At 51.3% G+C, this 20442-nt stretch overlaps 1 protein-coding gene across 1 annotated transcript in view; it reads right to left on the bottom strand.

Moving 5' to 3' along the window:
* The window catches only part of PLB1 (phospholipase B1), a 112792-nt gene that overhangs the window by 43330 nt on the left and 49020 nt on the right, over positions 1-20442 (bottom strand). Inside the window, exons 19-32 of the mRNA XM_023747426.1 lie at positions 19634-19707; positions 18170-18213; positions 15248-15356; positions 13331-13382; positions 12907-12987; positions 9765-9830; positions 9354-9454; positions 7315-7396; positions 4231-4335; positions 4015-4110; positions 3710-3781; positions 2356-2394; positions 1805-1865; positions 836-894 (exon numbers count right to left, since the gene is read on the bottom strand). Coding sequence (XP_023603194.1) covers positions 836-894; positions 1805-1865; positions 2356-2394; positions 3710-3781; positions 4015-4110; positions 4231-4335; positions 7315-7396; positions 9354-9454; positions 9765-9830; positions 12907-12987; positions 13331-13382; positions 15248-15356; positions 18170-18213; positions 19634-19707 — 1041 coding nt within the window. The remainder of the gene's footprint in view (positions 1-835; positions 895-1804; positions 1866-2355; positions 2395-3709; positions 3782-4014; positions 4111-4230; positions 4336-7314; positions 7397-9353; positions 9455-9764; positions 9831-12906; positions 12988-13330; positions 13383-15247; positions 15357-18169; positions 18214-19633; positions 19708-20442) is intronic.

The following is a 20442-nucleotide window of genomic DNA, read 5'->3' as shown; positions in this document are numbered from 1 at the left end:
CACTCATTGCGCGTGAGCAGAACGCTGGACGGGAGTCAGGAAAGCTGGGCTCGCGGCCTGCAAACCGCAGCTGCCTCCTCACTGCACGGAGGGCCTGGTTGGCTTATCTCACAGGGCTCTGCTCATGACCAAATGGGATCAGAGTTGTAAAAATCGGTTTGGAAAGCCTCTGGAGTGCTTTACAAATGGGAGACACGGTTATGGTATTACTATCTGGAGTTCCCCCTAAGCACGAAGAAGAGGTCATAGATCCGGGTGGGCTGCAGTGGGCAGATTTCTCATGAACTTTACGCTTCTCTCCTCCCCCTTCCCCCCCCCACCCCCCCACTTCCCGCCCGGGACCTTCTGTAAGGCAACCCATGGCTTTAGAAGAGCTGCCTGAACGCGGCCCTCTGGGATGGTAGAGCCCTGTTTCTCGGAACTTAGGAGCAGCCTTCAGCCACAGCTCTGGAGCCACTGCTGCTCTCCGTGCAATGCAAAGAGGAAAGGGTATGAGCTGCTTGTAAAGCATCATCCAAAGGAGAAGTGCACCCACACGGGGAGGTGTAGGGGATTTTTTGAGTCACAGTGGCATTTTTGCAATGGTTAAAAAAGTGTAGTTAGGTGTCTCAACCCTCCACTACCTGAGAGAATTCAGTTCACTCCCGAAAAAGACCTCCCTTTGCACACCCGAGTGAGAAAGGGGCTGCGAAACAAGCCGTCGCCATGTTCTGATGGACAAGGCCAGAGCAGAGAGGGGGGCACTGCAGGGGTCGGGAGCGCAGGCCCCGGAGTTGGCACTGGCACCGGGAGCTGACGCAGCCACCCCCACGCCACCCAGGGCCCGAGTCCTTACAGTCAGAGAATCCCCCAGAGCGGCCACAACTCGGATATCTGCAGGTCTCAGGGCGTGCACTGGAGAGACAAGTGGGCACACTTGAGTCTGCGGGAAGGAAGCTGCAGTCGGAGTCTAGTGCTTCTTTAAGAAAGATCAGGAAAGCCAGCGCAGGGGCGCTGGGGCCTCGCAGGCCTGAGGGTCCATGTGCCCTGAGGCAGGGGTTATATAAGGACAGACTTTCCCCATAAAGAATCCTGGACCTATGGAGGGAGAGGTGCAGGGAGAGAGGAAGAAAAGGGAATGGAAGGAAGGATGGGAGGAAGGAAGGAAGGGAAGCAGGATGGGAGGGAGCGGGGGAAGGAGGCAAGATGGCGGGATCCCACCACTGTGGGGCCAGCTCTCATGTGGAATACCAGCTGTGACCCCAGTGCACAACCAGATGGGCACTGCGCCATCTGAGATGCAGATCAGGGCCTGATGCCCAGCCCATTTGGAGCTGGTTCTGGATTTCCAACAACAACTGAGAAATAATCAGATCAGGCCTTCCTGTGCCCCCAGTGCCTTCTAAAGCCTCCAGGGAGCTTTGCAGCCCTGCAGGCGACAGGGATCGCAGAGCCTGGAGCCCCAGGACAACTCATAGAGCTGGGTCGCTCCTGGGACTCCCGCGGCACCCCACACCCCTCCTCTGGGCCTCAGTGAGGTCAGACCACCGGGCTAGGCCACTGGATGGGAGGTCACAGGGCTCCTCCCTGTGTTCCCGTTAAGGGGCTGACGTGGAAGGGCAGCGAACAGCTCCTGGCCTGGCACCTGGGGCCTGCCAGGTGAGACATGTCACAGGGCAGAGGGAGACAAATCAGGGACTTGTCCCAGGCGACCGCCCAGACAGGAAGCAGGCACTGAATTATGATGGAAAATGCTGTCAGAACATTCATTGGCTCCTGCGATCTGTGGAGAGCCCTGGGTCCCGGTGTATCGCCGAGGGCTCACCTGAGGTGGGCGGTGAGGCCGAAGGGGTTGTGTCCCCGCACAGCAGCTGGCTCCCATGACCCTAAGGGCATAGAGTGAATCTCAGGGGTGGAAGGACCTGAGCAGAGAGCTTTAACAAACACAGACTCCTGCCCCCTCTGCCTAGAAGGAGGAGCCTAGAAGGGCATTGAAGAAGGCTCCCGAGGTGATTCTGAACATCAGCCACTCCCGGGATCTGCTAACCTAGTGCAGACCCCTCTACCAACTAATGCAAGAATGGGGGCATCAGCAAAATGACCCCCCCACCCCCATCCCGCTTCTAAAGCAGCTTTATGGGGAGGATGGGGTCTTCACCTATGTTTTTGCTGACGCTGCGATTTGACAGGCTGGGCCCATTCTGGGCTGCTATTGATGGAGCTTACCCCGCCCTGCACCCCGCCTGAGGTGTAGGTGGACGGACTTTATAAAAGAGTGTGAACCCCTTGTTCTCACCCACCCTGTTGGGCCAGTCCCAGCTCAGGGGCCGCCCCATGCATTGGCTGGTGAGATGAAAGAAAGCAACAGGCAGATACCTGCACGCTGTTCTTGTAGGTGCTCAGAAACGGCGAGTCCTGTGAGAAGAGGGGGGTGAGCAACCACGGTGAATCCGGCTTGCTTCCTGCTCGCCCACTCTAAGAGGTGCTGACCTGAGCACAGACACTTAAACACCTATGGCCTCCCCGCTCCATACGGTGAGCCCCTCCCTGCCAGGCTGACCCTGGAGCTCCTTCCCAGGATGCACTGGGGCCCTCTCTGCAGCCCTGACCCAACTTGAACTCACAGGAACAATTAGAATAAACCCTGCTCCTGGGAAGACCAGGTCTGCTCTTCACCTCCCACCCAGCTGGCTGGGCGGCTGTGTCACCTCTTTCTCAACCCTGCCCCTCCCAACAGAGCACCACTCTCTTCGAATACAAGCCCTGTCTCTACGCCCTAGGCCCCCTTGCCACCCCCTGCCACTCCTACCCTGCAGCAGCCTGGGCTCCTTCCTGCCCAGGCAAGACCAGCCAGGCTCTCTGAGGTCCTGCCTCACGCAAGCCCAGCTCAGTGGGACCCACTGGGAACACAGAGGAGCTCACAGAGGCGAGGGAGCAGCTGCAGAGGCCTAAGAATCTCCCAACAATATGTGAGTGAGCATGGGGGCTTGATCCGCGTTGCCTTCCTGGCTAATGTCTGTCTTCCCAGCTCCAGCTTCCAAATGACCAGCCCACCCCCATCCCAGCAGATGTTATTCTGGTCTCAGTTCCTCGCTCTTCCCATCGTGCCGTGGAGACAGTGGCCACATGGCGATGAAGTGTCCTTCTGTCCCATCCTGCCCTTGACCTTCTCCCCACCCCCTTGCCTTCCCAATGAGAGCTGGGTGGTGATGTGTGTTCCTCTTTCTGCCTGGAAAGAGCAGCTCGTAGCCCAGGGCTGTGCCAGGGCTCGCTGTGCCAGGAAGAGATGGAGGAGCCCTCTAAGGCAGTGATGGCGAACCTATGACACTCATTTTGAACTCATTTTTTTGGTTGATTTTTCTTTGTTAAATGGCATTTAAATATATAAAATAAATATCAAAAATATAAATCTTTGTTTTACTCTGGTTGCAAATATCAAAAAATTTCTATATGTGACAAGGCACCAGAGTTAAGTTAGGGTTTTTCAAAATGCTGACACACCGAGCTCAAAAGGTTCGCCATCACTGCTCTAGGGCCTCCTGGCCACAGGGCTGTCATCCATCACAGTCCAACCAGACAGGGCACTGTGGGTGGTCACCCGGAGCCTGGGATGTGTGAGTAGGCGAACAGAGCTGTGGTGTTCAATGAACTGAGAAACCTTCATGCGACGTTAAAAGGCTGGAAAAGATGCTTCAGACGGAGCCGTCGCAAGAATGTGCTTTTACTGTACCTTGTTCGGACATGTGATATTGATCTTGCTTTCAAAATCATGCCATCTTGCCTTCTGGCCAACAGGTTCCAGCTAAACCAAGAAGCAGGAAGGCGGGGAGTGAGAAAAAAGGTGGTAAGAATGGAAAAGTCAGGCCGTGGGTCAGGGCTGGAGAAGGGAGCGAGGGACAAAGACATGGATCTACGATCGTTGCTGTGCCGGGACTCACAAGGCCTGAGGGACGGGCCTCTGAGGTCCCGAGAAAGGTTTCTGGAGTCTTTTTCTTAGCAGAGGAAGGACACTTTTCCCGACCTCGGGCATCTTACCATGTTGTTCCAGAGAGCACTGCCTGAGTGCGCATGAGACTTCTTGCTGAAGTGGAAACAGTCCGGAGCGAAGAAAGAGCTGTCCGGCAGCCCCTCCTGGGCACAGGGCAGAGAAGAGGGGCTGTGTTAGGGGACGCTGGGCAGCACAGATAATGCTCAGACACAGCTGGGCGCTACCTGTGCCCCCCATTTCTCCACGGTGCGTGCTTTCTTTACCGGGGTCTTGGGCAGGTCCACTTTTTCGAAGAACGGCTGCACGACCACCGTGAAATCTTCCCTCGTGTCGTATCGCCCACCCTCGACCAGCTGGTGTGTCCGCTCCTGCGGGAGGCAAACGGGACGGGGTCAGGGCTCGCTGCACCTGCTCCGTCTTTGTGCCGCATCTTCTCTGCCACAGAACGAAGCGGTGTCTGAACTTCGAGTAAAATCGATCTGCAGCCAAAGCTCAACTGATCAGGAGTCAGCTGGTATTTTTTAGACCAGCCTTTATCTCAACCCCTGTCCTCAGCCTCTGCTGCCATTGCACACATTTGACCTTGGAATGTAGGGAAAAATCTAAGTCCATCAGCTTGATCCTCTTGTAAAGCTCTTGATTAAAATTTGGGGAGAGGGCCCGGCTGGTGTGGCTCGGTGGTTGAGTGCCAACCTATGAGACAGGAGGTCACGGTTCAACTCCTGGTCAGGGCACATGCCCGGGTTGTGGGCTCGATCCCCAGTGTGGGGTGTGCAGGAGGCAGCTGGTCAATGATTCTCTCTCATCATTGATGTTTCTATCTCTCTCTCCCTTTCCCTTCCTCTCTGGAATCAATAAAAAAATATGTATTTTAAAATCCGGGGAGGGGTACATATTTGATTAAATGACTTGTTGGGATAATCCTTACATCTACTTTATTTCTGTCCTACATTTGTTCAGAAAATCCAACGTGAGTCCACAAGGCCATTTAACGCCTATTTATATAGCGTGTGCGTGGTGTGTGTGAGCATGAGGGCTCCCGTGCCTGCACACCCCTGTGAGCCGCTCAGGTCTGTCCAGGAAGGTAATGAAGCTGTTCCTCTCACAGCTTCCACTTGGGCTCAGTTCCAGGAGGACCAATTAACCCAGTTCTGGCTCCCGCTCCTGCCAGACTGCCGTCTCACTGCTTGCCAGGTGCTCACCATTCAGGGCCGAAACCCTGGCTACAGAGGGAGGTCAGGTTTGCAAACCCGAGAACATTCGTGTGGTCACTTCAGAAGACACTATGCACTTTCTTTGCCCAGGGACAGCCGGAAAGAGAGCCCTGTACTGGGAGTGCCTCAAGTTTGACCTCCCAGGGGAATCTCCTGGTTACAAGCAGAGCCTCGAGTAAGGCAGAGGGTGCGATGCCACTAGCTAGCTGGTGGGTTTCAGCAAGATGCTTTCCTTCTCTAGACCTCTATTTCCTCATCTGTAAGTGGAGGATGTTTGGCAAGACCTGGACCATCACTGAAGTCCTTTCCAATGCTACTGGCTACTCCACGGATCAACCACGATGGCTCACAGTGGCACCATGCATCTCGAGAAAGGAAAGAAACCGTGTCTAGAGTGCCTGGCGCCTGCTGGCACTAATAGCAATGATCGTCTTCAGGGAGAGTGACGGGAACCCATTGCTTTTGCTGGAAGTAGGGAGGGAAAGGGTCCTGAGAGAGGGCCTGGGGGCGTCAGGTGGCTGAGCTGTGAGTTCCTCCAGGACACTAAGTTAGAGTCTCAGTGGTAGCAAGATCAGGCCTGGAACAGCTGGCCAATCTAGAAAGGTCGGTGCAGGTAATTTTGGTGAATTGTTCTTCTTTTTGTCTACCCAGCATCTGAACCCACTTTTTAAAAAAATATATTTTTATTGATTTCAGGGAGAAAGGGAGAGGGAGAGAGAGATAGAAACAACAATGATGAGAGAGAATCATTGATAGCCATTTCCCGCATGCTCCCTACTGGGGATGGAGCCTGCAACCTGGGTGTGTGCCCTGACCAAGAATTGAACCATGACCTCTGGGTTCATAGGGTGACGCTCAACCACTGAGCCACGTCGGTGGGGCTGAACCCACTTTCTATGTTTGAGAAACTCCTCTGTTAGACAGCAGCCTGCCGCTCACTGTAGGAGGTAAGAAAGGCAAATACTGGCTTCTCAATGCCCCTCACAACCAGGCCAAGGGCATGTGCCGGGGGTCCCCAATGGATGCTCCCGCCTCAGGCGTGGGGTTGGAAACTAGTGGCAGAAAGATGGAGGCACACAAGCTCCATTCTGCAGAGGGTAGCACCTGCATCCAGTGGTGTCCATGGTGTCTCCCGGGACTAGTTCTTTGGCCTATTTTGATTCTTATGGTTTGGTCCCTAAAATTCCACAATTCTGGTGGCTTGGCCTCTGACCTTACTTTTCTAGATCTTTCCGATATTCGGATAAAATAATAAATCTGATTAAATTAACCAGAATGACACAAGCTTTTGTTGCTTGAACCCAAGAACCCCATCTGGACCAGGTTAGCCCTCCTGGCCATAATCTCCGCTGCCTTCCCTCTCCTGCTGCGGGCCTTGGAGACACAGCGCCTGCTCACAGAGGAGGAGGTACAGTGGGCAGACACCCAGAGGGCTGGGCAATGGCGTCGGAGCCTGACAGATAGGGATTCATTCTCCTGAGCCCTGACACCCCTGGCAGGTGTGGCTCTCCCGAAAGGGTCTGCAGAGCAGTGGTTCTACTCTAAGGAGTCCTTGGACTTGAAGGACGAGCCCACTCTGGATGCTGTTTGCAGGCCACTCTCCACGGGCTGGGAGTGACTGGACACTTAAATTGGGGGAAGACAAAATAGAGTCAAGGGAGTCAGCTGCTCTGGTCAAAGCTTTGATGGGGAAAGGCCTAAAATGAACGACCCACAGGATGTCTGGAGACCACCTGCTGACTCTCTTTCTCCTCGTGCTCCCCAATAACACCCGTTCCCCTGGGAGGGGGGAGGGGGGGACACAGGGAATGCATGTTCTCTCACGGAATCTTCCAGACTCCGTTGGGTGGAAAGAGTTTCCCACCGGGAGTCAGAGGCTCCTACCCATTCCCCATGGACAACCGGAAGGAACTGAGACTTGGTGGTGTGTGCTCGGCGGCCTGGCTCTATGGCTGATAAGATAAATGGAACCACGGTCCCCGCCGCCTTGCAGGGTGTCTTTAAATATGCAAACTGGTCAGAGGTAACCTCACACCCAGTGGGGGTCCCAATAACTTTGGCACATTCTCCCTCCAACCTGAGCAACCATACCCACAGCAGCTCCGTGCAGCTCAGAGCCCTTTCCCGCCTCACCTGATACTTCTTATTCAATTCGACGAGGGAGGCAAGCTCTGTTGAGTTATCCTCATACTTCAGGACACAGGGACACAAATTCCTGCGGAGCAAACAGAAGGGGTGCCCCACCCCACCAAGTCACCGTCTGAGTGCGCGATGCAGAAATGGCGGCCTGAGATTCGGAATCTGTTTGACTTGGAGGTATCAGGGGTCTGTGCTAACGCTCACGGGGCCCTGGCTGGCTGACCTGTCCACGGCACCAGATGAAACAGAAAATCTCCCAGACCTGGATTTGCTCATGAAGATGAAATAGTCACTTCTGACATCTGCAGGAGTGATTTTTACGGAGCTGAGTTGCCTCATGACTGCCTGAGGACAGTGCAGTGCAGGTAAGGCACACCTCCTTTTAAATAGTAATAGTGATAACGATCCTAATAATGGCTAATGCATATTGAATAGCTACGGTGCTGAGAGTCTTCTGGGTATTAACCTGTGCGGTTCTCTTGAGCTTTTCTAGAAGCTGTATTACCATTATCCCCATTTTACAGTTGAAAAAACTGAGGCTCAGTGTGGTGATTTTCTCAAGGTCACATGGATGTAAAGGGTAGGAGCTAGGACTTGAACTCCAGCACCTTAATTCCTGGTTAAACTGCTTCTGTCCAGTCTGTAGCCCTGATCTGGGCTTTTCGTCCAGGGGGATAAGGTGATAATAGTGTGGATAGCTCAGTCTAGACTCAGCCCCACCGCGGAGACAGAACAGCAGAGAAGGCAGCGCACTGGAGAGGTGGCAGGACAAGGTGACCTTGAGCCTGTCTAACCCACAGTCGGTGACTTGGCCGTCAGATTTGAAAACAAACGTGGCAAATGCCTCCTCTGAACCTTCAGCTTTGACTGAAAACCTTGCAGTGATTGGCAGCGAGAGACTCTTGGGTGAGCTGCTCTGAAATGGAATGAAAACACGGAACCCCACGTGGCCCAGGGACCGGAGAAAGCGGGAGCCAGCGGATGCGTCAGCAGCTGAAAATAGCACGACTGACACCAGCTGTGTTAATAGGCGTGTGTCATCCAGCAGCCACCCTCCTGCTCTCAGCACCCTCAGGCCTCCTGGGGGGACCTACGCAGTCTGGGCCCCCAGGTGAGGTTTGGCACGGATCTTCAGGGGACCAGCCAAGTCCCCTTGCATTTCAACGAGCAAACCTGGCCCTTGTGAATTATTCATTCAGCCATTCAGCCAGCAGCCGCTGAGCCCCTGTGCTGTGCTAGCAGTGACTCAGACACAGAGTTCAGGGCTGTGGGGGAGAGGCACATGAATAATTACCATGTGATATGCTTGGGGGAGAAGGGGGGTACAGAGCTGGAGGCAGTGGGGGGATGGGCAGAGCCACCATGACCTCAGCTGATGGTCCGGAGGAGGCCTTGTGGGAAGCACTGCTGATGGAATGTTTGTGCTTGGGTTAGAAGGACATCTTGTTCCTGAGGGTCACGCAGACGTGTGATACCATAGAGGGCACCCCCTCTGTTTGGCTTCCTAGGACCAGGGTGTCTGTTCTCCAGGGAAGACTCTGTCCTCTGGACCCTCTTGGTTCTGATTGGAGCACCTGCTCTTCCATTGAGTGACAACAACCCTACATTTGTGAGCACCCAGCCCGGAGCACCATGCCAGACAGAGGCTCCCTCTGTCCTAGAGATGGGCCCCTGGGTGTGGGGGGTGGGGGGAGCTCTGCAGACACTTAAAAGTAGGCCCTTGCAGAGCCCAGTGAGCCTGGCCCACACAGGCCCCTTCGTGCCTCACGCTCAACTCTCCCCTCCCTGGCGAATGGAGGGTATCCTGAGCTGCCACGACAGCAGAAGCATGTTGGGTTGCAAATGCATATTCCAAGGAAATAGAGTAGCTGAGCTCTAAACTGGGGTCATAAGTCTCCTCCATTAGACCTTGTCAGGTTAGAAATTGGGGCGGGCCTGGCACTCCTCACACTGCCCTCGGCTTTCCTAACTCATCAGAGTCACTTTCTGCTCGGGGTGCTATGGCCCTTTCAGGCACAGGAGTAGGAGCTCACCTGAGGATCAGCCTGGGGCAGTAGACTTTCTTCTCATAGTACAGCTCCCTCAGGTTGACGATCTGCAGCACCTTCACCAGGTTCACAAACGCCCGAGGGACCTGAGCAAAGGCAAGACCAGTCCCTGAGATGCTGGAGGCCGGGCAGTCCCCCTGTTGGCTGTCAGGTCCATGGCCTTCCATCTGGCCCCATCCACTTCCTTCATCTCCGCCTCTCCCTCCTCCTCCGCATCGACACCCATGTGTTCAGGCCGCTGGGACCAGGACTGACAGCATGGTCGTGCTGGTCTCCGGGTAAAGGCACCCGGAAAAGGCACCCCAACCAGAAGTCAGAGCCGCCTCCCGGCTAGTCTGAGGCCCGAGGGGAACTGTGGTTGAGCTGCTCAGAGGCCCTGTGACCCGGCCCCAGTACCTCGGCATGGAGGATGTCCAGAGCCTTCCCAATGTTGTCCGTGAAGTTCTGGGGGGAATAGTGGGCCTGCAGGAAGAGGAAACATCTAAGACCATTCGTCACCCAATCTCTACGCAGACCAGGGCGGCTTCTTCTCTCGGGTCCCCTCCTTCCTATATTTCAGCCAGAATGGGCAACACGGGAACACAGGTTTGCCTTGGGGCCCTCAGCCTCCAGACCAACCCTACAGCCCGCAGGCTGATCGTGGCCGGGACCCCTTTCTTTTACGCGGGAAGCACCCTTTCTCCTGCGTGGAGCGATGGAAAGCTCTGGGTCCACTTCCTGTCAACTCGACGCAGGGCCTTCGCTAAGGCCCAGCCCACCTCCGGGTCCCTCTAAACTGGGGTGTTGGAGCAGAGGACCTCCAAGAGCCCCTGCAGCTTGCACATCCTCTGGTCCTCTGCCCTGACCTCTTCTGCTTAGGCAGGGGTGGGGAAGGTTCTGTCCGAGGGCCATCTAAGGCCCGAGACATCATTTGGTCTGGCCCTGCCAAGGCATTAGGGGTGAGTTAATTAAATGTTTGACCAAAGACAGCCGGCCAATTTTTAAGCTGCTAGTTTTGTATGGCCTGCCAATGATGTTATAAATATCCAGATGGCTCTTGGCAGAGAAAAGGTTCCCCACCCGGCCTCACGTGCCGGGGAACCCACAGCCCAGTCGAATCACTCGAGGAGACAATGGAGGGGAAGAGGGTCCGTGAAGCCCTCTCCCAAGCATAAACACACTTTAATGGTTATTTCTCTTGATTTCGATGTGGTTCTTAAACCTTTTTAAAGCAGTGGCATCCTTTCTGAATGAAGTGTAACCAAAAGCCTTGCTCTACCAAACAGATCAAAGTTGCAGGGAAGTGGTGGGGGGCCCTTGATTCCACCTCCCCACTGGCCCCCGAGCCCCAGGGCTCCGCTGTGGGCCCCTTACACCATAGCTTGAAAACCCCAACCCCGGTGACTTTGATGCCAGGAAAGGAGGGGTCTGGGGAGCAGGGTCACCCGCAAGACTCACCACTTCCTAAATTTTGCTCAGCGGGTCCCTTTTCTGCCTGACAAATGTCCTAGACTTCAGTGCCAGCTGGGAAGTCTCCTACTCTGTGTGAACTCTGACACTCCTCCCACCCCCACGGCAAATTCCCAATTCCGAGGGCAGTTCTGCCTTCAGTGTATCACCAGAACCACACACGGGGTTTCCTCATCGTGTTATGGTGAACTGTCTGTGTCTCCCTCCCCTGACGATATTGAGTTTCTTGAGGACAGAGCCTGTGTTTTCACTTGTCTGCTTAGCTCCTAGTACCGTGCCTGGCATATAATACGTGCCCAGCAAACGATACTAGAAATAAAAAAAAAAGTCCTGTTTATCAGAAAACACTGTAAACAAAGCTAAATGGGAGACAACAAATAGGCAATGTATTTGAAAAAGGGTTAGTATACTTGATATAAGGGGTTTTTGTAAATCAATAAAGATAAATGCCTTAACAGAAAATGGCCAAAAGGCATAATATAGAATTTATCTAAAGGAGAGATTCAAACAAAGGAAATAAAAATGTATTCCTACCTAGAAAGTAAATAAATACAAAATTTGAAAACGATACAATTTTTTCATTGATCAGATTAGCAGTTATTAAATAACATGCATTGCCGGTTGGAATGGGGAGAAATAGGCATAATTGGTATAAACATTCTGGGAGCCATTTGGCAATATGTACACAAAGCTTCAAAAATGTGCTGAGTCACCCCAAAATGAGATAGATGGATAGGTATATGTTAATGTAGCACAATATTAACAACTGTACAGTCTCTGTGGTGGGTGTACGGGCACTTACTGCACCAGTCTTTCAGCTTCTCAGCATGTTTGGAAATTTTCATAATAAAACATGGGGGGAAATATACATATCTTTTTGCTTAGAGAGCTTACTACTCAGAATATACACCAGGAAATAGTTGTGGATGGAGATAAAGATGGTTGTTTATCCTGGTGTTATTTATAATAGGCCTAATTAGAAGTACTGTAAGCTAAGTACCCAATTATGGCCAATCTATATTATGGGCTACTATATGGCAACTAAGAATTAAACGTTGATATGCGAATATCTTCCTAATGTGTTGCTGTTGAAAAAAAGCAGGTTACCAAACAATATTTTCAGGTTGATACCAGTTTTAGAAAACAAGAAAGCATTTTCTCCATATATTTACAGAAAATGCTAGACACATATCAAAATGTTAACAACGGCGTTTCTAGATGTTGTAAATATGTTACAGAGAATATTATTTTCTCTGTACTTTGATATGTTTTCTGTGTGTATTATTTGTACAATAAAAACAAACAAACACCCTACTTAAAATGAAGTCAGCTGAATTGAGTGTAAAAGAGGCCTGCCCAGCATAGGCAGACATCACCAGGTAGATTTGGGCTCAACACAAAGAAACACTGTAAAGCAATTACACCGACTCAGAATACTAGTTAGGGCTACCTTACAAGTTAAAAAGCTGCCCATCACTGGAAATGTTCAACAACTGGATTCTGCAAAAGGCATTTTTGTTGTGGGTGGAGACTGGCCAGGATGGCTTGTGGGGTTTCTTCGAGCTCAGAGAATCTGGGAGTCCAGGAAGAAGCACCGAACCCACAGGGTAGCCGCCTGGCCCCTGGGTTTCCCATCAGCCCAGAATGACTGGGCTCTCAACTTTGCCCAAGTGCCTGCATTAGGAAATCAACTTTCCCATACAAGTGGCAGCACAGAGGCGGAGATGGCGAGGCAGCTCAGCATTGGAGAAAGGAGCTGACTTACAATGATCTATGAAGAGATGCCAGGTTTTTTGGGAGCATTGGAATGTTATCTTGGTTTCTAGAATGATAGGATCAGGCTCCCTCGACAGAAAACCTGATCAGGATTCACCTCATTGGCAGTGCTGCTCGTCCTGTTGAAATCTCATCCTGGAGGTAAATGCCCTCTCGGTCTGGGGGTTATTCCCAGGTTGGATCCATGCCAGACCTCAAGCCCCAAATCCCAACCCAACGGCACTGCTCCAGGCACCTGGAATGGAAATCCGTCCCTGGGGGTAGCGGGGGTGGGGGGTGGGGGGAGGCCTTGAGTTAAGGGCCTGGGACCTACCGGATCATTGCAGAAATCACAGAGGTCATTGCCTCCTATAAACAGGGTTATAACCTTCCAATCTTCCTGGAAATTTATCTTCTGAAATGAATAGAAAACAAACCAGTAAATGCCTTACCCCAGAGTCAAATCAAGGAAAATGCAAATGCTGAACACTGTCAGGGATGGGTCCTCACACACCACAGGGTTTAGAGGACACTGACATTTCCTGTTCTTTGGTTTTGGGGTCCTGAGGTCATAGGTCACAGGTCGTAGGTGCTAAATCATTGGTTGTTTTTTTTCAAAAGGTGGACTTTCTGGACTTCCACGTGGCCGGGTCCTCCCCCTAAGCCGACTCTCTGTCTCCATGGATTTCTCCCGCCCAACCCCTGTTCTGGGGAGTCTGACCTCAAGTGGCCCCAGGCGGCTCCTCCCCCAGACTTACCGTGTCATTCTTCATCAGGCCCACCAGCCTCCTGGCCTGATCAGGTAAATCCCTGCGGGCAGACCCGGGAAGAAGTCATGTGAGAAGCTGGGACTGTGAAGCTGGGCTGGGAGGGGACTTGGCAGAGGACAGGAATAAAAGAAACAGCAGGAAAGTTGGACTGAAGGCCATGCTGGGGGTGGGGTAGGGCGTCCTGTCTATGGATGAGCGGAACACTCCACGGATGAGGCGGCGACTGCTGGTGGACTTGTCTCCTGATTGGCGTATTGGATTACACACTCTGCCTCCCCAGCCAAGCTCGCTCAGGGCGAACGGAGGCTGCATGTGAGCGTTTCGTGTCATGCATGGCTCTTGCCGTGACCTCAGCCTCAAAGGGCCCTCGCCCTCAAGGTGACATAGCTGAGTCAGACACATCTGGGTTTGACATTTAGTTACCTCTTGCGAACTGTAGGAATGTGACTTATTTTCCTAGTTAAAAAAACACCACACAAACAAAAAAAAACAAAACAAAAAACCTGCAAACATGGAGACAAATCCCCAGTCTTAGAGGGTCACTGGGAGCAGTGAGTGAGATGGTCAGAGCCGCCCCGTGGAGGAAGAGCCTTCACGAGTGCCAGGCAGCATGTGTTTGAGTGCTGGTCCCACCACTGGCCAGCTCTGAGACCTTGGCTAGTACTTGCCTTGCCCACCCTCAGTTCCTTCCTTTTAAGAAGGGGTGGTAAGCATACCTTCTTCACAGAGTTGCTGGGCAGACTAAATATGGTGCCGATAAAGAACTCAGAACAGCACATGGTGAGCGTCCATATTATACAGAATCCACTGAAATATTTGTACCTCATCATCACCATTACCACCAATAAAGTCCCTGGCACAGGGCCTAGCAGGAGACATGAGCTGTCTTCCTCCTCCTCTCAGCTACTAGCCCAACTGGCCTGGTCTTAGTCACTATAGACTAGGTACCAGTCAGCCTGGGTAGGAATTCTGGGTAAGCCAGGTAACCTCTTTGAGGCCCGATTTCCTCATCTGTGCTTTTGAAGTTATCAGATGTGGGGCCAGAGTTTGGGGTGATTCACTGACCTCTCTGAGCCTCAGTATCATCATTAGGAAAACATGGGTTTCTGACCCTCTGCTTCGTCCCTCTCACAGTGACTGTACGGAACACACGGAATAACAGAAACAGAGGCACCGTGTGACTGGTGCACTGCTGTACGGGTATAAGGGGTGATTATCAAACCCGGATGACCCTGCACGGCACAAAGCCACCAGGCCATGTCATCCAGACGATGCATCTGTCCAGGCCGCTTGGCCTCTTTGTGCTCCCGTTTCTGTGATACGGGAATAAAACCTCTAACTCTTCCCTACAACCCAGGATGTGCGCGGGCAAATGGATTCCTGGCACGAAAGAGCCCCGAGGCCTCTGGGGAAGCGGGGAAGAAATCACACTCCGTTTGGGTTACTCCGATGGCTAAGGTTTCTTTCCAGGGTGCCTCCCTGACATAGGCCTGCAAAGCCCAGAGCCTGGAAAGCATGTCTGAAACCATGTCTGAGGAAGGGACAGGGAAGAGGGCATGAAAGATGAATAAAATAAGAAAAACGGAACCTTAGAGAGAACCCTCCTCTGGTCACTGTCTTATGTGGACATGAGATTCACAGAGGAGGAAAGGAATTTGCTCAAAGCATATACCTGGCATCAGAGTCAACTGTGACTCGTTTCCGGGGTGGAGTTGGAGGTAGGCTAGCAGCTTTCTGTGTCCCACAGCAAGGGACACCCCAAGAAAGCCCATCTCGTCCAGGCTTTGACCCTCAGGCCCTCCCCCTGGACCAACCTCCCCAGCTGTCATATATCCCAGTCTTGGCCAAGCCCCCAACTAGGTCCCCAGAGGACCTGTGCGTTCACCCCCGGGCCCCCCTACTCACACGGCTCGGGCTCCGGCCACAGCCTGGTTTAGGAAGGCCCCAGGGCTGTCTTGTTTCCCAGTGCCAACAGAAAAGCCCCTCAGGGAAGGGTTGAATTCCCGGAGGATGTCTGGAAATACAAGGAAGACACATGCTCAGGAGACCACAAAGCAACGTTCAAATTCCTCTAATAAGCGCCAGTGGGTATTCAGGGCCAAGCAGAGCCTGGGCAGCACACCCAGCTACTTAATGAATTATTGTTGAATAAATGTGAGTCTGAGTAGTGCTTCTCTCATGCATTTTCCTCCCCCGCCAACATATAACTTTATGGAGATAATTCACACACCATTTATAGTATACAGTTCAATTTGCTTTAGTATATTCATACAGTTGTGCATCCATTACCACAATCAACCTTAGACCATTTTCATCACCCCAAAATGAAACCCTGTACCCATCACCCCAAAGTGAAACCCTGTACCCATCACCCCAAAGTGAAACCCTCCACTCCCTCCAGTCACTCTCCATTCCCTCCAACCCACGGCAGCCATTAATCTATCTTCTCTCTATACAATTGTACTTATTCTGGACATTTCATATAAAAGGAATCATACAATACAATAGGTCTTTTGTGGCTGGCTTCTTTCATTTAGTATAATGTTTTCAATGTTCACCCACGATATAGCAGGTGTCAACACTTCATTCCTTTCTACGGCCAAATAATATCCCATTGTACAGACAGGCCACATTTTATTTGTTCATTCATGAGCTGAAGAACACCTGGATATTTCCACTTTTTTGGCTATTGCAAATAATGCAGCTACAAACATTTATGTACAAGTTTTGCCTCGAATTTTCTTGGGTGTATACTTAGGAGTAGAATTGCTGGATATCTGTTTAATCTTTTGAAAAACTTACAGAGCTTTTTCCAATGATGTTGTACCATTTTATGTTCCAGTATATGAGGGTTTCAGTTTCTGCACATCCTCACAAATATTTATTATTATTTGCTGTATTTTTACTATAGCCATTCTGGTGGATGTGAAATGGTGTGGTTTGATTTGCATTGACAGTCACTGATATCGAATATCTTTTCAGATGCTTATTAGCCACTTGTATATCTTTTTTTTTTTTGAGAAATGTGGATTAAAATCCTTTGCCCATTTTAAAAAATTGTGGTAAAATAAACATAAAATTTACCATCTTAACCATTTTTAAGTGTACAGTTCAATGGTATTAAAAATGTCCATAGTGTTGCCTTTGCCCATTTTTAATTGGGTTGTCTTTTTATTGCCAAGTTATAAGAGTTCTTTAGATTTTCTAGATACAGTTTCTTATCAAATATATAACTGCAAATATTTTCTCCCACTTTTTGGGTTGTCTTTTACTTTCTTTGGGCTGTCTTTTCCCTTTGAAACACAAACGTGTTTAATTTTTGTCCAATATATTTATTTTTTCTTTTCTTTTTTGTCACTTGTGCTTTTGGTGCCATATCTAAAAAGGTTTTGTTTAACCTAGAGTCATGAAGATTTGCTCCTCTATCTTCTTCTAAGAGTTAGTTTTAGCGTTTACATTTAGGTCTGTATTTCATTTTGAGTTGATTTTTGTGTATGGTGTGAGGTAGGGGTCTAACGTCATCCTTTGCATGTAGCTGTCCAATTGTCCCAGTACCATATATTGAAAGGACTATTCCCCTCCCCCCACTGAATGGCCTTCGCATAGGCTAAGTGTGTCAAGTGTGTCAGGAGAGTCCACCTGAGGGGTGACATAGTCTCAATCCTTTGTAAGACATTTTGGTGAAAGCTCTTGAGCCTGTTGATTTTCAATCATGTTATCCATGATAATAGCATGGTAATCAGAGAGCCCAGCAAACTATTCAAGAAACTTTTACCAAAAAATATAAGGGACCACTGTTCTCATGCAACCCAAACCATCTCCTAGCAATAGGGAGATGATTTATAGCTCTTGTGTATAGATCTAGAAATAAGAAGACAGGGAGTCCCTGTGCCATAGAACTGTACCTACTTAAGTTCAACAGGATTTATAAATAGCAAAAACAGATAACAAATGTGAAGCACAGTCAGCCCTGCCTATGTGGAGATGAAGCAATCCCTATCACCAGATTCTTAGTGATCTAGAGCTCAAATAACTTCCTAGCTTCTACAGATAGATTACAAAGGGCTATATAACAAGAAGATTAAATGAGAACGGGACCAATGAAATTCCTCTCAGGTATAATTATTCGCTATAAGTTTTAAGGGGAAAAATTCATTTTTAACATTTATTGCATGTGTCTTTAAGAACAAGCACAGTGATGTGCACACACAAAGGGGAATAAAAAATGAATAAGACAAGGTTTTCAGAGAACCCAGTCAGGCTTTAACACATCATTGCAAGCAGGTTGTGGGTGAAATAATTTAAAGAAAACTTCAAGCTCCAAATGTGACTGTGTTCGCATAGCCTGAGCGAGGTAACGTCTTTATTACCGCTGCAATACGCGTTTCCTAAAGCGGCACACAGGAAGACAGTCTGCATGCAGTGGTGCCTAATGCAGCCCAAGCCCAGATCAATGCCTGAGCGAAAGGTGCTCTGCTCAGAATGACAGGCATAGCAGAGATGGGTTTCCTTTCCTTCTTTCTTGAATCATTTCTTAACAATGACTTGCACTAAGATTTGGCCCGAGATCTCTTTTTCTCTCGTGTTCTCTTCCTTGGACAAATAGTACAATTTCTCAAAAGAAAAGAAAAATCACCTGCCAGCTTTTATCACTCTCAAGAAGCAAAGCAAGGCGACCACATCGGGGAAGCAGCGCCCCCTGCCGAATGCGGCTGCCTCCTGCCGCCCGGTCCTCTGCTAAGCCCGCGGCCGCCACCAGGGGGCGCTGAAGACACGCGCAGGGTGACTGCACGCCCGCCCGAAACCCCTGGGGGAGCGAGTACTCACTGGCCAGGGTGGTGATGGTGCTGACGTTCCCATCGCCGCCCACGCTGTTGTGGGAATAAAAAAAGAAAATGAAGGCTGAAAAAGCCAGCGACGCCAAAACACCCCAGAACACCCCGGACGCTACCAAGACAGACCTTTCACCTTTTGAGAAACACCCTGGGGGCTTGGAGCCTGTCTTTTACGTATGATTTCCATAAAAAACCTTGAAAAACAAACCAGAACACAGCAATGCCTCTCCCCTCTCCCCACAAACCTGAACATCTAAACAAGAAATGGTCATAGCTGACTTTGTCGATTTTAACTTGGAATGTTGACATGGGGGCAGGGTTCCAAGTGGACCCCCTTCTCCCCAGCTCCAGTCCTGCCCCACTAGCCACTGGCGGGGCATTGCTATTATTACTGACAACACAGTGAAAAGGGTTGCCCTGGCCGTTCTCTTCCCCTTGGGCTTGGGCAAACCTGTTTTCCAAGGGTGTCTGAATCTAGAGAGCAACCCAGCTTCCGAGCACTTCTAAAATTCTGGGGAAATAAAAGTTTCTAGGCATGAAAACATGCAACATTCCAGAGTTTATTGGATTCCCTGCTTTCCATATTCCTTCTTTCTCTGCCAAGTACGCCTGGGAACATTTAAAAGGCTCTCAAAGTGGGTGGGGTTTAACTCTGTGCAGCATCACGAGCAACAATGCCAGGGATTCAACACCAGCTGGTGCCAGGGAGGCCGGATTCCAGGCTGAGGAACTCCCAGACCTGTGCTCTCCTGCGTTCAAGGCTCAGAGGTCAGGCCCTGCTCCTCGGATTTGATAACAGCCAGGGCAGGAACAAGCCTGCTGAATGGGAAGCAATGGGGGAAGCCACCATGCTAGGTGCCAACAAGCATCTACTCTACTTCTGGCTCTTATACCACCTGGCTGTGTGATCTTGGACAGGTTACTTGTCTTCTCTGAGCTTTGCTTCCTCATCTGTACACCGAAGGCCCTTTAATAAGGATGCCAGCTGCCATTTATACCTACTTTGTGCCAGGCACTGTGCTGGGGAGCTTCAGTTCTCTCTAATCCTCGTGACAGTGCTCAGGCAGTATTATTATCCCCGTGTCAAAGATGAGGAGACAAGCTCAGAGAGGTTAAGCAACTTGCCCAAAGTTGCACAGAGCTGGGCAGCCAGGGTTCCAGACACACTCTGGTTCCAAAGACCCACTGCCTCCTTCTGGGATTCGTTCCCACAGGGAGAAATGGAAGCCAGAGAAGCTTTTCCACCCCAAACGTTTACGCAGTGTCTCCCCCAGACTCCTCCTGGTCCCAGGCCCCGCTTTGGGGAATGCAGTGGTTTGGGAAAGCTGATGAATACCTTCCTCGAATCAAACCCAGAAGTTTCTCATGAAAAGTACGAGGTGGTTTTCTCCGATGCCCGGGGGTCCTCCCGGCCCTGCCAGGAGGGGTCTTCAGGGCCTGCCACCCCCACACTCACCTCCAGGACAGGCCTCGATACTGAGTCAAGACGTCCAAGACGTCCGCAGGCTTGGCTCCGGCCCCATTGCCTGCCTGAAGGGAGCAACAGGGCGATGAGTCTCCCTGTCCACTGGCCAGAGGCCTGCACCTGCTCTGCCCGGACCGCCTGGGCGCTCTCCCGGACCCAGAGTCCGCACAGCTCCAGTTTCAGAGCCGAGCGGTAGCTCCTGCTGGGACCCCTGGCCACCCACTGCTCGGTGCACCTGAGCAGCCCTGCCCGGACCAGCCAGCTGCTTGAGGATGAGGCCGCAGCGTCCATTTTCCAAGAGGACACATGTCGGGGCCTGTTTTCTTCATTTAAAAAAAGTTGTGAAGTCTGACACAAAGGAAGCATATCACAGTTCTTTTATATCACTGTGCCTCACGCAGACGGCTGAAAGGGTAGCCATCAAATAAAAGGCCGTGTGCCTACCCCTGGGCTGACAAAAGAGCAGGGTCTCTTAAAACCACCATCTGGACCGTCTCTGCAGGTGTCCGTCCCTCGCCTAAAGCTGCCATTGCTGAGCAAGGCCATGCCTAAGGGCACGCCAAAAGGTCTCCCAGGCAGCCTGGGGAGGAGGATGGGCCTCCAGGAGAGCCCCCCCTCCCGTCGTCCCCCCCCCCGCCCCCCTGCCGGGGTCCCTGCTCTGGTGCCCAATTCCTCTGCCCCTGCAGGTGTGTCACACTCAGTGCGGCCTCCCCAGGGAATCCTGAGCAGCGCTGGGATTCCTGATGACTCCTTGTTCCCAGAGCATCTTCAAGGGGCCACGGCAGGCGGGGGGAGGGGGG

Source organism: Myotis lucifugus, unplaced genomic scaffold (genome assembly GCF_000147115.1).
Source record: "Myotis lucifugus unplaced genomic scaffold, Myoluc2.0 scaffold_873, whole genome shotgun sequence".
Classification (NCBI taxonomy): domain Eukaryota; kingdom Metazoa; phylum Chordata; class Mammalia; order Chiroptera; family Vespertilionidae; genus Myotis; species Myotis lucifugus.
This window is presented reverse-complemented; position numbering and strand designations above follow the sequence as displayed.